Source organism: Rhipicephalus sanguineus, chromosome 7, assembly GCF_013339695.2.
Source record: "Rhipicephalus sanguineus isolate Rsan-2018 chromosome 7, BIME_Rsan_1.4, whole genome shotgun sequence".
Lineage (NCBI taxonomy): Eukaryota > Metazoa > Arthropoda > Arachnida > Ixodida > Ixodidae > Rhipicephalus > Rhipicephalus sanguineus.
Genome location: NC_051182.1, coordinates 16,158,867 through 16,186,225, shown reverse-complemented (window position 1 = coordinate 16,186,225; position 27,359 = coordinate 16,158,867). Strand labels below are relative to the sequence as shown.

General features: G+C 47.9%; 1 protein-coding gene across 1 annotated transcript in view; it reads right to left on the bottom strand.

Moving 5' to 3' along the window:
- The window catches only part of LOC119399311 (TATA-binding protein-associated factor 172-like), a 374,345-nt gene that overhangs the window by 278,024 nt on the left and 68,962 nt on the right, over positions 1 to 27,359 (bottom strand). Inside the window, 2 exon segments of the mRNA XM_049417333.1 lie at positions 7,429 to 7,524; positions 21,229 to 21,393. Of these exon segments, the coding sequence (XP_049273290.1) occupies positions 7,429 to 7,524; positions 21,229 to 21,393 (261 nt within the window).

Sequence of the window (27,359 nt, the reverse complement as noted above, 5' to 3'; positions counted from 1 at the left end):
TTGTCATCCCGTTCTGCGTTCGCATCGACGGCATGGAAGTCCCGACTTCAAATACTCGACGAGTGCACCACGTTGCAGCATTTAAAAGAATAGTTATTACATGCGCTGAGATGGACGGAAATCGGGCCGCATCGCGGTCGTTCGGAGTTCCCGCAACGTGCGTGCAAAACTGGCACAAATAGAAGCAGAAGATTTTTTGCAGCAAAGCTTCACGACAAGGTTTCAGTGGACCAAGGCAGGGCCGGTTTCCCGAAATCGAAGAGCGTTGACAGCGACGAGGAGTTGTCCGACAGCAACGAGGACTGATCCATTACGCGACTCGTATCGCCGCCGTAGTGGTGACAGTTTTAGCGGCAAGGCTCGCTTTTTGACTTTGTGTTTTACTTTTTCGAAACTTTAGTTCTTTAAAACCCAAATACTTGTTCTTCTGCATGTGCAAAGTTTGACTCCTACGGACTTTTTTGTTCTTTTCTCTCACGAAAAAATGGGTGCGCGTTACAATCGATGTATTACGGTACGAAGAACTTTATTTAAAGATCCGGAGAAGTGCCACCTCTTAGGGTGACAACTTTTTTTTTTTTTTTCGCGGAAAACGGGTGTGCGTTACAATCGAGGGCGCGGTAGAATCGAGTAAATACGGTACTCGCTCACGGCAAACGCGCGTAGGTGACTACACGCAGCAGTGTTGACACGAAAACCGCAGTGACCGGAGGAACATGCTACACACAACAAAGAACCTGATAGTCAACCTCGCTACGCATGCCACTCGGTAGTTTTCGCTAAGCGACAGTAGGACGTCTTATTTTCCTGGTATTCCCGGCGCCACTTGGAAAATTACGTTAACTCAGCCTTTTTTCCCCAATGAAGCTGACGTGGGGATCAAAATTCTTGCTTTTGAGGCTGTTTTGGAGCAGCTCGACACAATTTTTGCAGTTTTTATGCTTTAGGAGCAGCTTGGCGCAGGAAAACGGAATCTTATCAAAAATGCGCAATATGTGCAGCTGTCTCAGCCCTTATTGGGTCTAGCATAGCGCCATTTTTGACAAATTTATTTGGCTGATTTAGATTGCTCACTTTTGCGGGCGCTTACCGATGAACGCATTGCTCGCGTCTTCAGATATGTCGACGACTTTTTAATCTTAAGTGTTCATTCTGACAATAACCTTGCAGAGGTAGCTGAGCACATCCTTCAAGTTTTTAAATCCACAGCCAAGAAACAGAATTTTGCCTTTGAACTGCCAGAGAACTCGAGTCTGCAGCTTTTAGACACCAGACTACTATTTTGCAAGGATATTGACCACATGTGCTGGGTGTACAGCCACGATCTCGCCACCGTGTGATTCTTGCCACTCAAAGCTCATTAAGACTTTCAAGGGCTCCAACCAAAAAATGGTTTATTTCCCCGACGTTTCGGAATCAACTCGATTCCTTCTTCAGGGGGAGTGACAGTGGAGGTGTCGAGGTGCAACTCTTAACTTCTTTCACGAACCAGCTAGGGAGGAGGAGGGAAGGCGCGTCTTCTTTGGTGGTGAGAGTGTTGAAGGGGTCGTGGTTGCTGCGGCTGCTGCAGTTGCGTAGGATTGATGGGCTGGGGGCGGCTGCGGACGGTTTAGTTCACTCGCGACTTAGTTTTCTTGCTGTGGTTAGTCCGTGAATGTACAGTCAAACCCGTTTATAACGAACTCGAAAGTGTCGCGAAAAGTAGTCGTTATATCAGTAGTTCGTTGTATATGGACTCGCCCTTAAAAACGTGCGCTTAGCGGCCAAGCTGTTTTTTTTTTTTCCTTTATGCACTTTTAATAAAGTGCTAACAACCCCTTCGGTGACGAGCTAAGCCTTTTCGCGTTGTGAAGTGACGATGGCTGCGTGCTCACGAGTGAATTAACCGCCTTTGCAATGAGCTGACATCGTTTCACCGAAGCGCAGTACCGCGACGTGGAGCCGATCATCCCTGGCTAGTTGTGTGCAGCGCGTCGCCTACTCGGGTCGCGGGGTCTCTGCCGAGCCGCTTGCTGATGCTGTATGCGCGCGTTTGTACGTTCTTCGTGCCAGCTTCACTCAGGACCGTACACGGGTGCGGCGAGGAGCCTCTTCGTTCAACGCAGCGAAAACAAGCATTTTCCAAGCAACGCACACTCTACTTCTCCGCGATGCTCTCGCGGCCCTGCACGACGATGCGCGGCGCACTTCAGTTGTCACCTAGTCAAACATGCAGTATACGCTTGCTGTCAGTGCACCGACGATTCTCAGTGCCCGCGCCGCTCAACAACAGTGAGCTACTTTCGTTTCTACAAAGCGACGCGCACTTTAAAGCGGTCTCGCACGACGCGGCGGTAAGCATGGCGCGCCCGTACCGCCGTCAATCCGCAGTGTACGGTGTACGCCACACGCGCAGCTGAGCAGATATCTACAGATGACTGTGATAAGGTTGTCGGCTATAAGGCATAATGGCACGTTCATCGACGGCCGCCACCTCGCCTTCGCTCTTTTCTGATGCTTATCCGCGAAGGCATCGCCGCAATCGCGTGGAAGTCGTAATCACCGATCGACCGGTCTCTGCCGTTACCGAAAAGACGGACGACTTTTCGCGGCATATTGTGGCGTCGACGAGATTAGGGACGCAGTGAACCTTTTTGCGATAGAAAGTTATTGGGGTTATCACTTCTTGCATTTACGCCTTCTTGCGTTCCTCATCGCAGGCGGTTGTAGCTGCAGACAACCGCGTCAGGAAAGGTTACTGTGCGAAAGCTGACCGCGAGGCTTCATGCTGCCTAGTATTTTTTTTCCCTCACTGCCATTCTACCACTGAAGAAACGCCTGGAAAGTGTGTGACGTCGCTCGCAGCGTCCGAAATCTGCGTGCGGTGCTCGCCGATCGTGGGCATCTTAGTCGCGAGTAAACTGGAGCGGGGCACGCGCGAGTGCGCGCCCCTGTCACGCTTTAGAAGGCATGTTTTAACTTTTTTTCGCTTCGTATGCCCCATATTTTTACCGCGACCGTGTCTGAAGTGTTCGTTGTAAAAGTAGGAGGCTTTGAAAAATGTTCGCTATATCTGGACGCAGCTTCAATGGTTAGCATAGGAAAATCGTAAGTGCACCTGAATACGGTCGTTATAACCGATAGATCGTTATATGTGGGATCGTTATAAGTGGGTTAGACTGTATATTGATTCCGAAACGTCGGGAAATAAACCCATTTCTTGGTTGGAGCCCTTGAAAGTCCTTGAACTGGTATAGCGCATTACGGGGAAGAAGAAACGGCCGAGCAGACCGACACAAGAGGACAGAGCGCTAACTTCCAACTGAGCTTTATTGTGAAAATGCATCAAATATGTAGACTTGCGCAAGCATATAAAAAAACACCCTAACGCAACGCCAAGATTCGGCACACCATCGCACCGTCACACGCCACAGATTCATAGACAGTTTCCTTGATTAAGGAAGGCCACTTCATGTTCAGATAAAGCCAACGAAGGGGCGCTGATACATCTGATCCCAGCTCTTGCTATACAATGCGCTTCAATAATCTCTCGAGTGATTTGTGACGGGTGCTTTCTTACTATTTCACATTGTTCAAACATAGGGGAGCATCCACAATCGCGGCAGTGAATTCCAATGTGGCCCTGAATTGCTTTGTGAACATTATAATGGTGCTCTTTTAGCCTTTCATTAAGGCAGCGCCCCGTTTGGCCGATATACCTCTTACCACATGAGAGTGGTATCGAGTAAACCACCCCCACTTCACACGGCACAAACCGAGTTTTGTGCTTAGTTGAGCAAACAGTGGCGCGTGATTTCAGGGGATTGACTGCTTTGCAAAGCCGCTGTAACTTATCAGGCGCCGAAAACACCACTTTCACACTGACCTTCTCCCCTATCTTTTTTAGTCGGTGGGAAATGTCATGCACATAGGGTAAAACCACGGGTCTTTTTCGGTCGTTAGATTCCGGCTGAGCCTCGGAGTTGCAGTCTTTTTTCATCTGTTTTAATAGCTTTTCAGCTATAGATGCCAGTAGGATAGCTGGGTACCCGGCACTCAAAAGCCTTTCAGCTTGAGCTGCAAAGCTGCGCTGCATGACATGATGACATGATTTCCTAAGAGGGTTGATGAGACAAATATTTGTGATGCTTCGCTTAACTAACTTGGAATGGGAAGAGTCATAGGGTAAAAGAGGTTTTCCAGTTCTAGGTTCATATAGCCAGCACACATGGTCAGGTGAAAGAATCAAATTCAAATCTAAAAAGCGTAAGCTGTTGTCCTGACCATGTGTGCTGGCTATATGAACCTAGAACTGGAAAACCTCTTTTACCCTATGACTCTTCCCATTCCAAGTTAGTTAAGCGAAGCATCACAAATATTTGTCTCATCAACCCTCTTAGGAAATCATGTCATCATGTCATGCAGCGCAGCTTTGCAGCTCAAGCTGAAAGGCTTTTGAGTGCCGGGTACCCAGCTATCCTACTGGCATCTATAGCTGAAAAGCTATTAAAACAGATGAAAAAAGACTGCAACTCCGAGGCTCAGCCGGAATCTAACGACCGAAAAAGACCCGTGGTTTTACCCTATGTGCATGACATTTCCCACCGACTAAAAAAGATAGGGGAGAAGGTCAGTGTGAAAGTGGTGTTTTCGGCGCCTGATAAGTTACAGCGGCTTTGCAAAGCAGTCAATCCCCTGAAATCACGCGCCACTGTTTGCTCAACTAAGCACAAAACTCGGTTTGTGCCATGTGAAGTGGGGGTGGTTTACTCGATACCACTCTCATGTGGAAAGAGGTATATCGGCCAAACGGGGCGCTGCCTTAATGAAAGGCTAAAAGAGCACCATTATAATGTTCACAAAGCAATTCAGGGCCACATTGGAATTCACTGCCGCAATTGTGGATGCTCCCCTATGTTTGAACAATGTGAAATAGTAAGAAAGCACCCGTCACAAATCACTCGAGAGATTATTGAAGCGCATTGTATAGCAAGAGCTGGGATCAGATGTATCAGCGCCCCTTCGTTGGCTTTATCTGAACATGAAGTGGCCTTCCTTAATCAAGGAAACTGTCTATGAATCTGTGGCGTGTGACGGTGCGATGGTGTGCCGAATCTTGGCGTTGCGTTAGGGTGTTTTTTTATATGCTTGCGCAAGTCTACATATTTGATGCATTTTCACAATAAAGCTCAGTTGGAAGTTAGCGCTCTGTCCTCTTGTGTCGGTCTGCTCGGCCGTTTCTTCTTCCCCGTAATGCGCTATACCAGTTCAAGGACGACGAACCAACTCGCCCAATCTTCAACACTTGTGGCCTTGAAAGTCTTAATTAGTTAACCCAATCAGACAGGCAAATCTGTCGAAATGTTCAGCTATAGTGAACTAGAAGTTCACTATAGCCCACTATAGTTCACTATAGTTCAGCTTAAAGCTCATTAAGAGGGGCATCTTCAAGTCTTGTCTAAGGCCATCCTTAGTTAAGTCCTGCCACCACACAGTCCGAGACAGTTTCACCTCCCAGGTGGCTAGATTCCGAGAAGCAGGTTTTCTGGACACTGTGCTTAAATAGCCGAGTCACTGCTGAAGACCACTTGTAGGTGTAGTGCAGCTTCTTGTGCTGACAGTACAGTAGGAGTAGAAAGGTGAAGATTTGTGGTTATGCCCTAGATCCACAATCTTCAGCATGGTATTAAGAAAGTGGCGAAGAAATTTGACGTGGATGTTTTTTGCTCAGCGCCATGCAAGTTGTCCCGCGTGTGCGCCCTTACGAGAGTTAGGAAAAATGGCAACTGCGGCACAAACTACAAACGCAAGTTTGTAAGATGCAAAACGGAGGTGGTCTATGAGGTCCCATTGAGCTGTGACAGGGTCTACGTGGGCCAAATGGGAAGATGCTTGAATAAGCGCCTGTTGGAGCATTCGTATGCTGCAAGTTCAGGTAGTGGACAACACTTGGAGGTACACTGTAGGTCGTGCGCTAATTGCAAGCCACTCTGAGGAAACAAATGTGTACGGGGCGTGCCAGAGAAAAAAGGGCACGTGAAATATTGGAAGCGCCTGTGATCTTGAGGTTTGGTTCAGATAAGTGCGTTAATGACCCCTCTGTTTATCTACACAAAAAAGAGCTAGAATTTTTAGGCTAGATAAATGGCTTTGAATATGGTGCATGATAATAATGTGAGTTGCCAGAAGTGAAAGTTTGATGTTTTCGATAAATTCAGTTGTTGGTCTGCGCCCGTCCTGTCAACTTTTTCAACTTGCGTTCCACTTCCCGCGCAATTTTATTTCAGTTTCAATGCCATACCAACTAGCCCCCCAACGCACATTACTTTAAACCTAATTGGAAGTGAACAGAACAACCGAAAGCGCTCCGCATCCAGGCGCTCTGCACTCATCGCCATTAGAAATCAGATATCTGACGAACTGCTTCTGTCGTTTCTTAGGATTAGGTGCGGACTGCGACTCGAGAATATGAATTGCTACGACTTGTCATGACGCGAGAAACAACTGTGGAAGTGACTACAATTTATCACATAAACTGCGATTTTGAGCACACTTATGCAGTACTCATTTTTATTGTCGCTGGTACTTCAAGCACTTTAAAAAGTCATGCAAGGCATGTAAGGAGAATCAATTCTGCAACAGCACAAGAAACTTCATCATCCTGCACGAAATGATTGCTAAGGTCAACAATTTATTTTTTAATTACAGAAATTATGATTTTGAAGGGTTTCTGTTGCACTTCTTGGCATTTCCACCAAAAGGCTACTGAACTTAGTCATTTGGATAGCAATGTTGCAGTTGTTTTCACACACGTGTGGCTAATTTTGGCTGCTTTTACTGCCGTTGGGTCAAGTTGGCTACTTTGTGGCTAGTTTTTCCGATTTCTTGGCTATATTTTGTCTTTTCGACCTGGAAACCCTGGTGACACCCACAGAGTACACTCAACCCTGTGCTTGACTCAACTATCCTCAATGGGAAGTTTCTGCTCGCCCGAAATCTTCACACACCTGCCACCTCAATTCTCTGCTACTTTTCAGACACAAGGTGCTACAACACAGCAACAAACTAGTACTTCAAAAAATAGCAACGTTTACGGAAGGCCGATGTAGTCGGACACTTCTCCAACCAGCAACATCGTGGCAGCACATCTGCTGGATGTGTGGCTCTAAAAATATAGTACAGCTTCATTTAATATATGTTTTTGGGTGACCCAGTGAAAATTATCTGCATAGACTCCTGGGTCACCTGCACATTCAGTATGCACTTTCAGGAGTTTGCCAAAGTGCAGTAGCACACACAAGCATAGTAATCAGCACTGCACAAGGGGCTCTGTAGCCTCGAGACACATCCAGTGCCAAATCAAGCAAGATCCCACAAAAATTATTGAAAGCAAATGCTCGCTCAGTTCATTTACAAGCAATGTATACACTATCACAAGTCAGGGCTCACCTGGTCGGAAACGAAGTCCCCAAACTTGTCCAATGCAAGGACACACAGCAGCCGCAGAGACAGGTCTTCCAGAAACAACTGGTTGGCTGCTTCCATCTGCAGACAGGGGCAGCCCAATGAGCCACGTGTCGCAATCCACCAGGGGTATGGGTTGGTAAGAAAATTGCAGTAATCTCACACGGTGAGGGAGTCAATGTCATTAAGCCACCTACGCCACTTTTTTTTTTTTGCTTTGAGCCAAGCATTGTTAGGTAGATTGACATCTCTCTGCACTTCAATTAGTTGAGTGCACATCTTGGGCTTACCAAACACGTCGATTACATTGACGTCTAAAGAGCAGCTTAATATCCGAAGTACCATCGAAACTCTCATTAGAGCATGAATGTCAGTTCTATTGAAACCTAATGAACGACAGGGTGTGATTGACTATATGCATACCATAAGTAACGTTTGTTGGCATATTGCTCCGAGGCTGAACAACCGTTAACTACAGCTTGTGGAGTCATAGGAGTACACATGTAATGTTCATTACATTGTTATGAAAGCGGCAGCCAACACTGCGACATGACGCCTGTAGAGGGTCGTTTGCTGACACAGTTTCAAGCAGTGTCCTGGCTCTGTGCTAAAATACTTGACTGCCACGCAGAGCGCCTAGGTTCAATTTTAGTTCGAACTGAGGCCTTTATTCTTTGCGTCCATCTGAATTGTCGCTCACAGACAACACTCCCAACGGGAAAGTCTTGCTGTTCCCGAGTTCATATTGACTGTGAATTACGTGTGGCACATGCTCATATTCCAAGGGCCATGATAAGCGGGTATGCACTACAGATGAGAGGGAAAAGGTTTCACAAGGTACGCGACAGCCCTGTCTTGTTATTCATGTCATGACCTGTTAATCGTGTTCGTCATACACTCATGTACTCCTATGCCAATTTTGGTGTGTGTCAATTTAAGGAGATGACAATGAGGTACAGAAGTACCTCACTTAAGTACCAATCACAAGGTACAGAAGTAGGCAGGAGGGTAGGAGGGAGGGACAGACCGAGAGGTAGATAGAAATGGTCAAAGTGCCTTTAGTGCACAAAGAAATGCTTTGCATTGACTAATAGGTTTTAAGTGCACAACCAGACAAGGGCAGAAAAGAACACGTTTAAGACACACGGGCGCTAAATTTCAACACTTTGAGAGCCGCAGAATGGAATATATATGGGCACACATGACATTACATGATGCCGGCGCAGGAGGCAAAGTAGGGCACTAAACGAACAAACGGAGCTGATGCCATTTCCCATGCCCAAGATAGACACAATTATTGACGAAACAGGTGGATGTTGCTGGTTTTCTTGTATTGACCTATGCAAGGGTTTCTGGCAGATTCCTTTGACCATGGACACAAAGAAGTACACCGCCTCTGTCACACCATTTGACTAGTTTGAATACCATTGCTTGCCATTTGGATGGAAGAACTCTCTGGCCTGGTTCCAAAAGATTTTTCATAGACTGAAAAGGAGCATCAAAGTCACCTTTCTCAGATCCTGAGTGCTCTTAGCCAAGCTCAGCTGAAAGTGAACTTCAAGAACAGCGTGTCCTTTCAATATAAAACTGTGTTCCTCGGCAGGGTCCTTGACGGGACTACAAAAAGCACAAAGCAGGATTCAGTCGACAGGATTTCCAAGTTGGTGAAGCCATACAACGCCCATTCTCCGCGGATATTTCTAGGCCCAGCTGGTCATTTCAGGTCTTTCATAAAGTATTAGGCGGCAAAAACCAGGTGTCTCACACGTTTGATGCGAAAAGACGTTCCTTTCCTATGGAGTCCGGAGTGTGAAAGAGCTTACAGCAAACTAGTGAAACTCATATCAGATCCGATTCTTCGTATCCATGCCTTTTGTGCTTAATACCGACGCATCGCATTATGCAACGGGTGCAGTTCTTTATCAGAAGCCGTCACGACTACCTGATCATCAGAAGCACCCCGTTGTTGGTTACTACAGCTATACGTCAAAGCCTGAAAAGCTCCTGAAACGGTTTACTTCGACAAATATGAAAGAGGACGTGAGGAACTACATCCGTACGTGTCACCTATGTCTAGTGAACAAAGTGAAGCTTAAAGGCAACAGATGTAATGATAACGCCAAAATACTCGAACGTCGCCTTTGAAGTCGTTCACTTGGATTTTGCAGAACTAGAAAAGAAGGGTACAGGTAACAAGAAAACACATGCATTCCTGGTCAGCATAGACGAATGCACAAGTATGGTCATGACCAAGGCAGGGAGAGAGGACACCAACAGTGTCATTGCTTTCCTCCAAGCCAAATGTTTCAGGTGTACCAAGGCCATAGTTTGTGACAACGGCCCTGCTTTGAAGAAGTTTGGAATAGGAATAAATGGTGGACGACACCCGTCTTTCCTAAGTTATGCGATTGTGCTATTTATTTAACCCAGGACCGCTAAAATACATATAGAGTAGTTTATTAGTTTCAAGGAAGTATAACAGCTGACAGTTTATCGTCTTTTCAAATCGCTTACAAAGGCAACTTGTCAGAGCTATGGCCGGTAGCTCGCTGCACAAGATGGATCCCAGACGACATTTTTTAGCGCAAAGTGGAAAAGGAAGGAATTAAGAAGAGAAGAAAAGAACACACTGCACAGGGCATTTGACAAACAGTGCCACACAAATAGTGCCCAGCAGGACATTTTATCGAAGATACAAGATCGATCTTTGCCTTGTTTTAAGATGGGAATTACGATAGCCTCTTTCCATGCTAAAGGAATATATCCTGCAGTCCAGATCTTGATATAGAGACTCAAGAGCACACCATCTGCGCATCGGGATGGAGATGTTTTATCATTATGAACATGATTCTGTCAGCTCCCGGCGAAGACTTGTGACAACCGTTCAAGGAAGCTCTAAACTCAGCCATGACAAAGGGACAGTTGTACGATTCCTTTCTACTAGGCTTATGGTTCAGTATTTTCTTTTATGCTATTTCTTTGTTTACGGAAACTGGCTGAGTAGTTTGATGAGCTAGACACGCGCTCAAAATGTTCACGTGTATTTCCCTGGTCTTCAAAGCTGTTGCCTTTGTTGTGAACAAAGGGCAAAGCTTGGAACTGCTTCTCTGATCATTTTCTTAGTCTATTCCAAACTTTCACTTTTTGTGTGCACGAGTTCATACTCGAGATTATTTTACCCAGCTCTCTCTTTTAGCATTATGATGAGTGCGCCTGTCCTGGGATTTTACTTGCTCAGTTTCCGAATTTTTCCACAGCTGGATGCTCACGTAGCTAGCTCCATGCCTTATTTTGCTTTTTGAGTGCATTTTTGCGCGGGTCATTCCACCAGGGAACGTACTTTTTCCTTGTGGCACTATTTCTCAAGGGAACACACTCTAATGCAGCATCAACTATAAAAGCGGTAAATTGAGCAATAGCATCGTTTACATTAATATCATTAAAAGCATTTCTAGGCATGCGAGTTACACGAAAAACTTTTCCCAACCTGCGCATGCTACTTACAACCGAGGGTTACGTGGTATAGAGTGTTGATTAGTGGTTTGGAGGCAGATAGGCAAGTGATCACTACCGTAGGAGTTTTTAACCACCTCCCAATCTAAGCAGTGTAAATGAGCGGCTCAGCAGATTGCTAGATCTATAGCAGAGTAGGTATTGTGTGTTGTGCTGTAGTATGTCGGTTGTTTTTTATTTGGAAGGCATGTACCAGAGTTCAAGAGATACCGCTCTATCAAGCGGCCCCTAGCATCACACTGACAGTGCCCCCAGAGCGAGTTGTGTGCATTGAAATGCACACAACTCGCTCACAAAATGCGAAAACCCAGGGGGGGGGGGTGTTGAAGGCTTAGCCGCTGCAACCCTGCGTGAGGTCTGAGCAGAAGCCACCGTCTGTTGCAACACTGCCCCCTCACGTGTCACGTCAGCGTATGTAAAGGAGGAAAAGCTCCAATTGGCAGCCAATATAATAGAAACATATACGAAACAAAGAGGACTACAGTGTTCGGCGGAGAAATCAGAACTGATTCGCCTTACAAAAAACAAGAAACAAAGAACAGATCTGGGACTCAAACTCGAGATCAGGCTTGAGGGGAAGGTTATTCCGGAGAGGTCAACACTTAAGAGTGCTGGGAATGTGGCTACAATCGAACAACAGATGTCTCCACACTTTAAACACGATAAGAAAAACAACACAGCAGATTAATCGCATGATAGCCCGGGTGGCTCATAATCGGACAGGGATTGGGGAGCAAGACACCCTCAGACTCGTGAAAAGCCTGGTAATCAGCAGAGTAATATACTCGCTACCTTACCATGCCATGAATAGGGAGGAAAAGGAAAAGGCTGATCAAATAATAAGGATGGCATATAAGACAGCCTTGAGGTTGCCATGCAACACTTCAAATGAGAAGCTTCTCTCTCTTGGTCTCCACAATACATTTGATGAGCTAGCTGAGGCCCAACTCATAGCGCAGAGGAGCCGTTTGGCGCAAACGCAAGCCGGCAGAGCTCTTCTTCGTAGAGTCGGCCTGGGAGAATGCATACGAACGCATCAAAGCACCAAAGAGCTACCCTACCAGATCAGAGATTTGTATGGGGTATCACCAATACCCCAAAACATGGATCCGACATTACACGCAGGGAGGAGAAAAGCTAGAGCAGAATACATAGACAAAACCACGAAGTCCTTGGACACTGCAAGATTCACGGATGCTTCACCATGCTGTGCCAACGCAAAGAATATGGTGGCGGTTGTTGTAAACAGAAGAGGTAAAATCACGGCCTGTGCTTCGGTTTCTCGAGCAACCATTATAGAAGCAGAAGAGATAGCCATTGCCTTAGCTATAAGAGAAGGTATGGAGCGCAACGCTCCACTAACAATTATCACAGACTCTCAGGCAGCATGCAGAAATTATCAGAAAGGAAAAGTCGGCGCCAAGGCACACCGGATACTTACCGAAAGCAGCAGAGAACTGGACAGTAGCTATACCCAAACAATAACTTGGGCTCCGGGACACGAGGGTGTTACTGGGAACCTCTATGCAGATGAGACGGCTCGAGGTTTCACTAATTACCGAGCTGCCGATAGCAACATCGTGGAGGACCCGACACCCATCGAACCTAGTTACAAAGCGGTCCTGGAATATTACAGGGATTTGAGGAGGCTCTACCCAGCACCGCACAAGACCCTTTCAGCCATGGATTCTGCGGCGTTGCGTAGGCTCCAAACGGACACATACGCAAACATTCATAGATTACATGTGTACTACCACACAGCATACAAAGACATATGCCCATGGTGTGGGAGCACATCGAGGCTCTACCACATCACATGGGAATGCACAGCTCATACCGAAGAGCAAGAGGTGGATAACACCAGATTGAGGTGGGAGGCATTGCTGTCCAGCCCTGCCCTCGGGGACCAGCTCAGGCTGGTCCGGAGGGCCGAAAGGATGGCGAGGGCCAGCGGTGCCTTGGAATAGGGGCCCGTTCGAGACAACGAAGTCTTCGCAAATAAAGTTTTGTTCTTCTTCTTCAGCGTATGTAGTGTAGTGAACTATTGAAAACCGTTTCCATGCTTCCTTGAATGATACGTTTTCTTTCCCTTTTGAACATTATTATGTCCTTTTCCTTTTTTGAAGTCATCATAACAGTGATCGGGCTCAGCACACTTTGCACACGTTGGCCGTCCTTGGCAGCTCAGAGATCTGTGGCCATATCTCTGGCAACGGACACCATCTCAGATTAGGTCTGTATGCTCTGACACTGATTTTCATGTACCCTGTTTCAATGTGTTCTGGGAGCTTGCTTGAGTCAAATGTGAGGATCAGGTGCCTGGTTGGTATTTCTCTGTCATCTCAATGTATTTTGATCCTTTTAACATCAATCACATTTTGTCCTTTCCATCCGTCCAATAGTTCTGCCTCACTCAGTGTAATCAACTCATCATCGGTCCCTACACCATGAACCCTATTCATTGATTTGTGTGCAGTCACAGTTATAAGACTGTCTCCAAATCTCTCAAGGTTGCGGAGTTTCCCATGTTGGGCTTTGCAAGAAATCCTGAGACGTAGATATCCACTTGACATTTCAGTGATCCTATATCCTGCTCCTAGTTTTGGTTCAAGGCATTTAGCGACAAGAAAAGGTGAAACACCTCTTGCTGGCATGTCAGTTTGTTCACCGTGGATCACGTGATACAGAGGGAAATTGTCTTTGTACTGTGTCAGAAAGATAGCCGTCACTTCGGTGCACACTCTTTTAAGAGAGCGATCAGAAAGTGGGGGGAAAGAAGTACCCACTAAATGTTTCATCATTCAGCAGCTATGGTAGCCACCCACCATCGAGCCAAACAAGGGGAAGCAACAATGCTTGGATAACACATGCAGACGCCAGCTATACATAGCTGCCCTAACCCAATATAATATATCCAAGGCTGGATATGGTACACAAGGTTAACCCACGCCGCCTACGAACACTGGGAAGTAACTGAAAGGAATAGCAGACAGGACAGCAAGGAAAGAAGATAGGAAAGAAAAAGGTAAGAGAGGGGGAGGCGACCATCGGTTTCCGTCTGCCAGGGGGCCTTAACCCGTTCACTGCTGGGTTTTTTTGGCATTCCTGCACACTCCATGCCGGGTTTCTTTTTTATTCGGCACGTCATGCGGAAATTTTCTGTTAGCAATAGAGTAGGACGCTGTTAAGGACATGCAGACATTTATATAGGGGATTAGCTTATCAAAATAAAAATAGCCCTCACTACAAGCAGTGAATTAACTAAATTAATTTTATTAAATAATTACCTGTTAATTCAGAGCCACTGAAACACTAAATATCCATTTTATTCGGAGTCCGAATTAGTCAAGAGTTCCTGCATTTCTTCTTCTGTCAAATAGCGCCCGCACATGGCACGCTGACTGGCCATGGCTGCGCTGCTGAGGCGCTGGTAATCAGACGAGAGCTGACGCTGATGTGCAAGCATGCACTTCCTCTGTTGTAAAAATTTTCACTACAAGTTATATTTGTTTATTTGTTCTCTCCATAGATGGTGGGACACACCCACATTATTTTTTTTACAAGAGTTGTCTCACAAGTGGCAGGGAGGGATTTAAAGAGGCAAAACGAGTATACAGTAGAACCTTGTTGACGCGTTTCCGAAAAAACTCGAAAAATAAACATACAATCCGGGAAAATGTACGGTCCGAATCCAGTAAAAGTTGAGGCTGACAAGCCCATATTGAAGTGCAAGGGCAAAAAACATTTCTTTCTCAAAAAACACGAAGGGACTCTTCGATTTTCAGACTTCTGGCATCTCGCTGGCACCCAGAGATCAGCCATCTAGTACCATTTCTGACAGGAAACGTCGTGGTCACACGTGTTGAAATCCCGAGACAACCCGGATATTGCAAACTTGAACGCTGGTACAACCAGCATAAACGTAAAGAAACGTTACTGCCGTGGCAGCAAATGAAACCTTGTGCCGCGTGAGTGTCGGTTCTTTCTTCATTGCCGCTTGGAAATATGTAGCTAGGTTTGCTGAAGAGCTGAAGCGATTTTCTCGAGCATACGCAATTGGGATACAATCACACGCAACTCGCCCCGTCCATCATGAAAACTACTGCGCCACTAACTGCTTAACAAGCTCAACTCTGCGCACTGCATGTAACTGTAGAGGTCGCCACAATTCAGCCCCTCGATTAGGCTGCCACTGGAGCGTGGCACCCCGTTACTTGCATGAGTGCATGATATATGTTCGCGCCCCAATAAAGTGGGGGTTCCACTTTCGTCCGAGCCAGTAGCGTGTACGCGTCGGTCTCTGCGTGTCCGTGCCCCTGCAGCACTAACCATGCGACATGGTGTCAGAAGTGGGGTGACATCGCATGACAGGAAGTCCGGAGCGAAGGAATAACGCCCCCCAGCCCTAGGCCTTACCACGACAGAACGGCAGCATGATGGACCTCATGACCGGCGAGCCGCCGAAATTGTAGGGCGTCAACCTTCAGCCACCGGCACCGTTCGACTTCGCAAACCCGGCAACATGATTGACATGGCTCAGCCGCTACGAAGACTTCGCGGCGGTTTCGAAACTGACAAAAGCGTTGGAAGACGTGCAGGTACACTCGCTACTGTACTGCATGGGCCGAGAGGCACGTCAGCTCCTCGAGACGTTCTCGCTCAACGCCCAGTCGCTCGCCTCGTACCAAGTTGTTGCCGCCCGCTTCACTGAGCACTTCGTGCACCCGGCCAACAAGCTCTACAAGTCAACGCGGTTCCACAGCCGTACTCAGCTACCCGATGAAAGCGTCGACACGTACTACGCGGAACTGTGCAGGATGGTGAATCGCTGCAACAACCAGTCAGCTGCTGTCGAGGAAAGGCTCGTACGCGATTGGTTCGCTGTCGGTCTCCGTGACTCCCGCCTCTCGGATCAGCTGTGCCAAAACGCGAAGCTGACACTCAAGAAGGCATGGACACAGGCCCGTCAGTCCGAAGACACCGACAAAGAGAAGGAGTTGACCCAGAACTGCACCGAGCATGCACAAGAGCTCAACCTCGACGCCACGAAAGCCAACAAGTTTGCCTCTCGTCGTCGCTCCGGAGCAAAGCCTACTACGTCGCGAGCAGTCTACATGTGAATTCTGTGGCCGCGCGCCTCACCAACGTTCGGACTGCCCGGCTCGACACTCCGCCTGCAACTACTGCAAAAAGGAAGGCCACTTCACCGAAGTATGCCGCTCGCGGAAGCACCAGCAGAACAAGCTTGGCTCCGTTCACCTACATGCTGTCGGCACGCCCGCCGCGGCAAAGCTCGTCGACGCAGACGAGCTTTGCTCGCAAGTCTGCAGACGAGCAGACTTGCGAGAGACAGGCAAAGGCATTGTGATAAAGAGGGAAGAAAGGAGAGCACACTTGCGAGAGACAGGCGAAGGAGTTGTGATAAAGAGGGAAGAGAGGAGAGCAGACTTGCGAGAGACAGGCGAGGGAGTTGTGATAAAGAGGGAATAGAGGAGAGCAGACTTGTGAGAGACAGGCGAGGGAGTTGTGATAAAGAGGGAAGAGAGGAGAGCAGACTTACGAGAGACAGGCGAGGGAGTTGTGATAGAGAGGGAATAGAGGAGAGCAGACTTGCGAGAGACAGGCGAGGGAGTTGTGATAGAGAGGGAATAGAGGAGAGCAGGCTTGCGAGAGACAGGCGAGGGAGTTGTGATAAAGAGGGAAGAGAGGAGAGCAGACCTGCGAGAGACAGGCGAAGGAGTTTTAATAAAGAGGGAAGAGAGGAGAGCAGACTTGCGAGAGACAGGCGAAGGAGTTGTGATAAAGAGGAAAGAGAGGAGGGCAGACTGGCGAGAGACAGGCGAGGGAGTTGTGATAAAGAGGGAAGAGAGGAGAGCAGACCTGCGAGAGACAGGCGAAGGAGTTGTGATAAAGAGGGAAGAGAGGAGCGCAGACTTGCGAGAAACAGGCGAAGGAGTTTTAATAAAGAGGGAAGAGAGGAGCGCAGACTTGCGAGAAACAGGCGAAGGAGTTTTAATAAAGAGGGAAGAGAGGAGAGCAGACTTGCGAGAGACAGGCGAAGGAGTTTTAATAAAGAGGGAAGAGAGGAGAGCAGACTTGCGAGAGACAGGCGAAGGAGTTGTGATAAAGAGGAAAGAGAGGAGGGCAGACTGGCGAGAGACAGGTGAGGGAGTTGTGATAAAGAGGGAAGAGAGGAGAGCAGACTTGCGAGAGACAGGTGAGGGAGTTGTGATAAAGAGGGAAGAGAGGAGAGCAGACTTGCGAGACAGGCAAAGGAGTTGTGATAAAGAGGGAAGAGAGGAGAGCAGACTTGCGAGAGACAGGTGAGGGAGTTGTGATAAAGAGGGAAGAGAGGAGAGCAGACTTGCGAGAGACAGGCGAAGGAGTTGTGATAAAGAGGAAAGAGAGGAGCAGACTTGCGAGAGACGGCGAAGGAGTTGCGATAAAAAGGGAAGAGAGGAGAGCAGACTTGCAAGAGACAGGCGAAGGAGTTGCGATAGAGGGAGGGTAGTTCGGGTAGTTTGCTTGATAAGTCAACGGAACGCACAACTCACGCGTAAGAAAACTTGCGAGAGTGGCCCGCACGCGCAGAGGTCAGAGAATCGCATTGTGGCCAGAGAACATCTATATATGTTGTGGCACCGGCTGTTCACGTGCCAGAAAATTTAGGGCCTGTTCCCGATCAATCCGCATGCACACATGCGGAAGGGTAAAAGCGGCTGTAACACGGGACGAATCACGAAATATCAAACTTGGTGAGTCTTGTGAAGCCCCACCGACTTCGATATTTCACGATTCGTTCCGTGTTACAGCCGTTTTTACCCTTCCGCACCCGTGCGGAGGGCATACTGAGTGGAGTGCAAAATGATGGAGAACAGGCCCTGAACATGGAACGAATCACTAATTCATCTGGCTATGTGGCGTGCTCGGAGCAGCAGAGGGACAATATATGGAGGGGTGCGCAACAAAAAACGGTCAGGGAGAGCATCAACTAGATGGCTGCGGAGGCAGGGTAGGCGTTCAGCAATAAGAATCTAGTGCACCTTGCTGATGGCTTATCAGTGGCAGCAAGTGGTGTCTCGGGTAGTCGTCGGAGCGCCGACTCCGTTCGCTGTACAGTCGACGTCCGATTTCCCGGACCCTCAAGGGACCGCGAAAACGTCCGGAAAATCGGGCAGTCCGGAAAAACGAATGCACGTGAAAACGCACCTTTTTGGTAGGTATTTTTCGCTGACGGAGAGGGTCACAGCCGGAGTACAAGATTCCCATAGCAATTCAGCCAATGCATCGTTTAGGTGGCTCTGAAAAGAGCCGTTTATAAAAAAAAAATACGACGTGGCCGGCACTACCTAATCGGTCAGCACTTGGGCGCAAAGAAGTCGCTTATTTTCTTTTGCACGGTCCGCTTGCCCGCGATTATGTCTACCTCAATTTCAGTCAACGTCATGTTGCCGCTGTACACCAATGACAGTGTCATCAGTGCTCGCGTCAACTCCGAGCTCGTTGGCTGTGTAGGAGCTGGCTTTTCGTTCTCGGTGTCAGAGTCATCGGAATCCTCCGTAACTTGATGAATGATTTCGTCGTCGGTCAACTCCACACATAGCTCGAGGTCTTTGTCAGCGTCGGCAAAGTCCTCAAGGGTTATCTCGGCTGGAATCAACACGCCGCCAACGCGCAGATCGTCGAAGACAACGTCCGCGGATGGCAGTTCGTCATCGTGAGCCTACGAGGTGGCTTTGTGCGCTTCGAAGGCGCGGACGAAGACGAAGGAGCAGTCGGTGCCATTGCTGTAAACGGCAAATCCGCTCGACGAAAAGCGCAGCACGAAACAGCTAGGAACTCGGTGGATGCTGAAGGTCGGGAAACGTGATCACTGAAGGTAGCGCGCAGCAGCAAACGATCAACCGCAGACACGACCGCAGAGCTGGAACAGCTGACAAAACAACACGTGAACGACCACAGTGAGGTTTGGCTTGGCTAAGCTACGGCTGGCAACGGATTGACACGTGCGGTTTCGAGGTTACGGCAGCCGCGGCGCGGTGCGGCGGTGCTGCTGGCCACACCTGCGATGCGAGTATGGTGGGTTCAAGGATATGAAAATGAAAACAACCAAAATGGCAGCATCGGTGGTGACTTTGGGTCGGCAGTTAACAGTAAAAAGTCCGGGAAATCGGATGGCGAAGGCTATAAGCGTCCGGAATTTCGGACTTTTTAATACATTGACTCTACAGGGAACTTGACGGTGCCACAGATGAGTCCGGGAAATCAGGCATGTCCGGAATTTCGGGCGTCCAGGAAATCGGACGTCGACTGTAACTGATCGGCAGGACTCTGAGACGGTCGTTGTAAGTGCGATTTTGTGCCATTGAAATAATGTATATTTCTACGATCACGCAGGTATCGTTCGTTTTAAGTGAAAGTTCGTTATAGGTGGGGCCGTTATATGTGGGCTCGACTGTATTAGCAAGGCTTGACATCATTACAATGTATTAACCACATGCACCACTCGCTTGACAGGAAAAAAAAAAGCAGCATAATTGTAGGAGACAAGAGTGAAGTCGTAAGGAGATAAGTAGAGAGAGAGAGAGGAGATGCACTGACAGGTGAGGAGTGAAATGAACGATAGGACAAGGCATGAACAAACAGAACAACTTGCACGGTGTATCGTTTCTGAAATTGAATGTTTAACGCATCAATGCTAACCTACAACAGAAAGCAAGTACCGTATATTGCGGATTATAAGTCGACCTTTTTTTTCATAAAATGACCTGCCAAAGTTCGGGGGTCAACCTATAATCGGAGTCGACCGAAACGCGGAATCATAAAGTCGACTTATCTGTGGGGTCCGACGAAAGGTCGTCGTCCTCCGATTTCCTGCTATTCGACGCATCAATAACATCAGCCGCAGAGGCAGCGGAGTTGCGGCAACAGCTATCTCCCAACGTGTGCACGGCTTCTGGAGCTGGACATTTTTGCAATCTGCCACGACGATCGCGAAACTATAGCGAAACCACGCGAGGCGAAACTATGGAGCGCGTTTAAAAATCACCACCACGCGGCATTAATGCAACCTGCTTTGGAAACACGGTCTTGAAAGCAGCATTTCAAACCTTTGATAGAGGGAGAACAATGCTCTATGAATAAAGAGGAATTTATCTTGCGATGCGCCCTGCAGTTTTGTTTTCATACAATAGAAACGATTCATTGACAAACCATCGGCGTTCCACAGAAAAGCTGGCAGCGCCGTGTGGGCTGGCAACACTTCGCGGGGAACTAAACTACATGACCAGTCACATGCGCCCACAAGCGTCTTCGCGTCTTTTTGCACTCACACCTGTTCGCCATTTCTGCATTTCACTTCGCTTGCGAGTAGTGGTATGCGCGATTTGCAACGCTGCCAAACGGACGCCAAGGTGCCACCGCTACGCTGGCAACAGTACAGCGCTGCTTTCAAGAGGCAAGCAATCCTCTACGCAGAGTTGGAAAGCAACGTTGAAGCAGGACGCAAGTTTGATGTGTCAGAAAAGTGCGTGAGGGAATGGAGAAAACAAAGGACCAAGATCTCCGCGGGCGCTGCTACACGCCGTTCCTTTCACAGACCGAAGTCTGGACGATACACTGCCGTTGAGGAAACAGTTCAAGGTTGGGTTCACGACCAGAGAAGCAAGAGCCCGAGTGTTTGCTACGGTGATATTGAAGCAAAAGCGCGTACTGTCAACGATGCCTGGTATGGACTGCCAACCGACATGGTCCGCGCGCCGTTTTCCACGTGCGGCATCTCAGTACCACCAGCACTCGTTCCGACGGCGAGCAGCAGCAATGGCTCACACGATGGCAGACCGTGACTGCGTCCTTCTCTCAAGCGACGACGAGTCGCAAGCAATGTTTCACGGGCAAATAAATGTTTCTTTGCATCACTCCCTCTTCTGAAAAACTTATTGGTGAGCTATGGCCGTAGCATAAGTCTTGTGTTCAGGGTCAACTTTTTTTTTCCCCTAGAAGGGGTTGCAAGTTGGGGGGTCGACTTATAATCGGCAATATACGGTAGCACTGTGAACTTTGGACTGTAGTGGCTCTGAAATTCAAGGGTTTTCAAGGACGGAATACAATTCCAGGACCTTCACGGGACTTGAAAATGTACTTTTCAAATTCAAGAGTTTTCAAGGTTTCCAAAGACTTGTACGAACCCTGGTTTATGCAAGCACATTGAACAATCCAATTTTCTTGATAGCAGTCAAATAACCAAGTTTTCACAAACAAATGAAACAGCACCTGTCCTGCAGGTGTGCTGGAGCAGCGTCCACCTCCTCGGCCATGCAGCCGGATGACCTCACGAAGAGCTGTAGCTGCACCATGCCTCACTTCCCAGGCAGCACTGAACAGGTCCTGGCAGAGAGCCACCACAAAGGCCTCCAGGGGCCATTCATCCGAAGAGTGCTGCAGAAAAAAGAAGACATCGCCAAGTCCAGATTTGAAATGACTTGTAGATTCACATTGTAACGGGACAGGTAAATGGGTTAGTTGGCAAACCATTTTCATATAAAACTTTGAGCGGAAATAAACGACGCAGGACGAAAAAAGGAAAACATACACCACAAGCGCTCATTCACAACTGAATCTTTATTAGATGAAAGAAATTACATATATACAAAGAGCACATCGAGCATGTCACAAGGAGTTATAAGGCATGCATACACTAAAGGTGCGTGTTCAGTATTTAATTCCTCGCCATGCAGCGATAGAGATGCATACCTGCCAAGTTTGGAGGAACGGAGTCCGAGAGATCTACTCAAAGGGGGGGAGGGGGGGGTGTAAAGTATGCTATGCAAAGTGCACAGCTACTTCATGCGGAATGAAACAGAGTTGAACCTTTCTACCATCGTAAAAAAAAAAAGAAGAAGAATCCTTTCTACTACATGGCCAGACAACTTTGCTCATGTGGCCAGACAAAGCACTGGACGCGCGAGGCAAAACTGGATTTCCGGGAGATTTTCTTATGACCCGTACGACCGGGAGAAACGTTGAAAATCCGGTAGTCTCCCGGGCAATCCGGGAGACTTGGCAGGTATGGAGATGGTTGGCTTACACATAGTGCGACGTTCTTTGTGATATTCGCAATGCCCACAAACTATAGGTGGCCCGTTGTGCAATTCAAGATGGCAACTGGAGGAGGGTCAACCCGTTTGTTAGCATAGGAACAGATAGGACATGCGGACGTATGGCCCATGCCACTTTCACCGGATGAAGTCGCGAGCTGTGCTGAAATGGATATGAGACTAAAATACTTTCCCAAACCATGGAAAGTGCTAAGTACTCGACACCTAATTATTTGCTGCGGTGTGAAAGGTTATATTTCAGCTCCGTTACCGTGCATAACGATCCTTTGAGAAATCCTGTGCATGCTATATAAAACTGCATGAACTAGAATTGACATATGAACTCAACGGCACTCCGAGGTAGTACAGTAGAACCCCGCTGTTACGTTCCTCACTGCTGCGTTTTCCCGGCTGTTACGTCGTTTTCCGCCGGTCCCGGCATAGCTCCCCTAGGATACAATGTATTGGGAACCCCGCTGTTACGTCGTAACTGTCGGACCGTTCCCGTATGATACGTCGCGAAGTGCGCCCGGAGCCGACCGAGTGACTACCAAAGAGAGCGGCCATGGTGCATTTTCACGCAGCTTGGCCTCGTTTGACCGTAATATTAGCCGCATGAGAGGCGCAAGCAACAGAATCTTTCAATTGATGCAAACGAAAGCATGGCCTTCGAGATTCAAATTGCAAAAATGGCGTCTATGACGTAACTGCTCGCGAAAGCAAGGCCTTCGAGATTGGCATTTACTATTGACAAAAGCATAGCCTCTGAGATTTGCATTGCACAAACATGGCGTGTATGACGTAATTGCTTGCGAAAGCAAGGCCTTCGAGATTGGCATTCACTTCTGCCATCGCGTTGGCGTAGACTCATCATCATCGTTATTTGTCGGAGAACGGGAGGAGTTCGAGCTGGTTGGAGCTCGCATGGTCGTGCGTGCGGTTCGCGGTCGGACTCGCCGCGCCGGTCGTGATTGCGTGTGCTTAGTTCTTTCATGCCTACAGCTGTTGGTGTTAAAAAAATCACATACGTTGATTACATTTCTGTGGATAAGGCCGTCCTAAGCTCCGCGTTTCTATCCATCGACTAGATCGCGGCTGAGCGCGCCAATTTTCGTGCTGCTCGTAAGAATTGAAATAAAATTCTGTACCACTAAATATTTTGCCGTTTTTCCTGTTTTTCGGCTCTTACGTTTCCCGTCTCTTACGTTTATTTCCTACGGTCCCTTCAAAAACGTATCAGCGGGGTTCTACTGTACTTACTGAGCCTGCCTGACGGACTTGCCGCAGTAGTAGGCCTCTAGCGAGTAGCACGAACGCTGCTGCATGAGACTGCGTGTTTAATGTGTTGATGGTTTCCAAAAATATTACGCCATCGTCGTTACTTAATAATAATAATAATAATAATAATACCTGGGGTCTAACATCCCAAAACCACGATATGATTATGAGAGACGCTGTAGTGGTGGGCTCCGGAAATTTCGACCACTTGGGGTTCTTTAACGTGCAGCTAAATCTAAGTACACGGGCCTCAAACATTTTCACCTCTATTGAAAATGCAGCCGCCGCGGCTGGGATTCGATCCCGCAACCTTCTGGTCAGCAGTCGAGTGCCATAACCACTAGACCACCGTGGCGAGGCATCGTTACCTCCGCAGTCAGGAATGCGGAGTTACTTCTTCAACGGAACAAAAGCATTCAGCATCCCATTCAGTGCCACTTGTGTCACAGCCATGCTCAGACTATATCCGTACGCAATTCACTGCACTCGGATGTTGCAGGTTCGATCAGCACGATCGAAACATGAATATTGAAAAGAATACACACGCATGCTTTTTGCAATGTCGAATTCTTCGGCGTTGCGAAAGTTCATCGAACAACAATTCCGTTCGGAAGGTACCAGTGAAATACAGAAGTTAGCCGAGAGGCATGGATTGTGGCCATGACTACACGTTCCATTGCTCTAACCATTTCGTTTCGCTGGTCGAGCTCGAGCATGTTGGCATGAGGCGCTCCCTAATATCCACAGAAGTTGCGCTACATGCAATGCACAAAAAAAAACTATGCTTTTATTTTGATCTCGCCCAAGGATATTATACATTAAATACAATCAAAGTGACTTACGAAGGTGAGAAAACGTTTACGCACAAGGGGACGTGAAGCGCAACTCACTCCTTGTGACTTAGCAGCTGATCGTTCATCGTAGTTATCACTCTCGGTGCTTTCACAGCCTTCTACGTCCAGTAAAAAAATCCTCATCTTCAAGATGGTTTCTTTCGACATCACTGCTGGAAGCAATCTGAAGAATTTCCTCCGCCGAACAACTTTGACCACTCCACATCACCATGTTTACAATTACAGAGACGTCTGGGCAACGTTTATTTATACTTGCGTCTGGGCGCGGACAACACATCGTCAGAGAACATCTGTACCACTACATCGCTCTCAAACCAGCCAACAAGCAAATCATTTGCAGTGTGCTCCCACCTATCAACAAACGTACAAAAACAGGTGGCACAGCACTGAAAGCAACATACGCGGACGGCATTGAGAGCGTTCACTCTACGGCTGTAGTGGAGCGAGTGCATCCTCGAATGACTGAAATGTCATTCGCACGATTCATAACAGCACTTTTCTGGCAAAGGACATAGTGCCCTATTTTAACGTATTGCCACTTTGAGATTGCTCACTTTCAGAAGAGCACGTCGTGAGCCCGCGCGACTTCCCGCATACAATGCTATGGGATTCATGCACTACAAAAACACTGTTGAATGCTATATGCAGTAGAACCCCGCTGTTACGTTCCTCACTGCTGCGCTCCGGCTGTTACGTCGTTTTCCGCCGGTCCCGGCACAGCTCCTATAGGGTACAATGTATGGGGAACCCCGCTGTTACGTCGTAACTGTCGGACCGTTCCCGTATGATACGTCGCGAAGTGCACTCGGAGCCGACCGAGTGACTACCGAAGAGAGCGGTCACTGGTGCATTTTCACGCAGCTTGGTCTGGTTTGACCGTAACATTAACCGCATGAGAGGTGCAAGCAACAGAATCTTTCGACTGATGCGAACAAATGCATCGCCTTCGAGATTCGTACTGCAAAGATGGCGTCTATGACGTAATTGCTCGCGAAAGCAAGGCCTTCGAGATTGGCATTTACTATTGACAAAAGCATAGCCTTTGAGATTTCTATTTCACAAACATGGCGTCTATGACGTAATTGCTTGCGAAAGCAAGGTCTTCGAGATTCGCATTCACTTCTGCCATCGCGTTGGCGTAGACTCATCATCGTTATTTGTCGGAGGACGGGAGGAGTTCAAGCTGGTTGGAGCTCGCATGGTCGTGCGCGCGGTTCGCGGTCGGACTCGCCGCGCTGGTCGTGATTGTGTGTGCTTAGTTCTTTCGTGCCTACAGCTGTTGGTGTTAAAAAAATCACATACGTTGACTACATTTCTGTGGATGAGGCCGTCCCCAGCTCCGCGTCTCTATCCGTCGACTAGATCGTGGCTGAGCGCGCCAATTTTAGTGCTGCTCCTGAGCATTGAAATAAAATTCTGTAACCACTAAATATTTTGTCGTTTTTCCTGTTTTTCGGCTCTTGTGTTTCCCGTCTCTTACGTTTATTTTCTACGGTCCCTTCAAAAACGTATCAGCGGGGTTCTCCTGTACAAGTAAAACAGGGCGAGTTTCAACTGAAAATGTCAGACGATAACATTTAACCTACGTGGCTACAGAAAACCTTGCGAAACTGATATGTGTACGCTGTGGGCTATCACTGAAAGCACAAGTTGCCACGTATTTTCATGAAAACTTTGCGTCTCGCAAGAACGAATCAGATTTATCGTGTCACGGAAGGCCTGGTTTGTTCACTGATGCAGGACACATGCAATGTTGTAGTGTTCGTTTCTTGCTAACGCGTTAATGCTGAGGCTAGCACAGCCGAACAAGGGAGCGACTGTGTAGTGCTGCCATTTTGTCGTCTATTGATGTTCCTCGAAGGATGCTTCTGAATTCCACTTGGCGGTGTGACAGTCTATGGGCATTGCGAATAATATGTCTCTGAGATTTCTCGCGTAGTCTGATGTGGGTAACGATACAAAATGACAGTGCTTTCTCACAGAGGTTGCATTTGTGAAATTTTTTCAGCCAACACTAGGAAATGAATAATGACATAGATAGAACCACAGGGGACAAAACAAGTGACAATGGGAGGCAAGATTAGATGAAGGCGCGCCATTCAATGATTTTATATGTTCTCTAAGGTGGGTGTGTGTGAATACATACAGTGGAACTTCGATTATACGTCCCCCGGTCCTGCAACGACCCGCGTTTTACGACGAATTGGCTTGGTCCCGGCAAAACCCCATAGAAATAATGTATTAAAAACCTCAATTGTACGAAGCAATTTTATGCCGGCCCCGCCTCGTACGACACTTCGCTGGACTGTCCGAGAAAAAAAAAAGACCTACGATGACGCGGGCTGGCACGCAAACACACTGCGGCCAGGCGAAAAAAGTCGGGAAACCGAGGAACCGAGTTCGTATCCGCGCTGCCACCACAGGGCCTCTTCAATTTTTCGACACACAGTCGGCCATAGCTAGCCAGAGCCAACGTTGGCTGGAGCCAGCCGGAGCGCATTCGTTTTGTCGCATTGCACTGCGCACTTCCTTGGGTGGTTTTGTAGTGACCGTTGTGAGCAGATAACATGGCAGATAATTTCGTTCTAAAAAGACAGGGCGTGCAAACACGGACACAAGAAAGAAGTCAGGACACCACAGTCGTTAGTCGGCGTTTGTGGTGTCCTGACTTCTTTCTTGTGTCCGTGTTTGCACGCCCTGTCTTTTTAGAATGAATACTTACCAACTAGCTCAGCTCTCTGTTATTCTAAGATAATTTCGAGCTCGCTTTCTAGTATGCGATAACTTTCACTAGATTTCGTGTCGTTATACCGGATGTGTTGAACGGCTATTGTTGAGCCAACGTTTGCGACAGCCGCGGGAACCGGAACTCGCCGCTGTCTAGCTACCAGAGGGCTGGGGCGTTTTAGCCGCTCGCGATTGGTCGAAGCTTGCAAATCGAATAGGCCTACTGCCGTGCTGCCATTCAGCCATTCCTTCACGTGTTTGCCTCATTGGTTGGTTGTGCTGCGCCGCAGCTGCTCTGTCCATGTGCAAAATTTTCTGTGTTCGGACATTGGTGTGTGAGGAAGCTTTCGAATTCTTGGTTGCGAGTGCTGCGTCTCGCAATGTCGCGGAACCGAAAACCGCTGACGCTCGGAGAAAAGCTTCGCATAATTGAGGAGGCGGAGAAGTG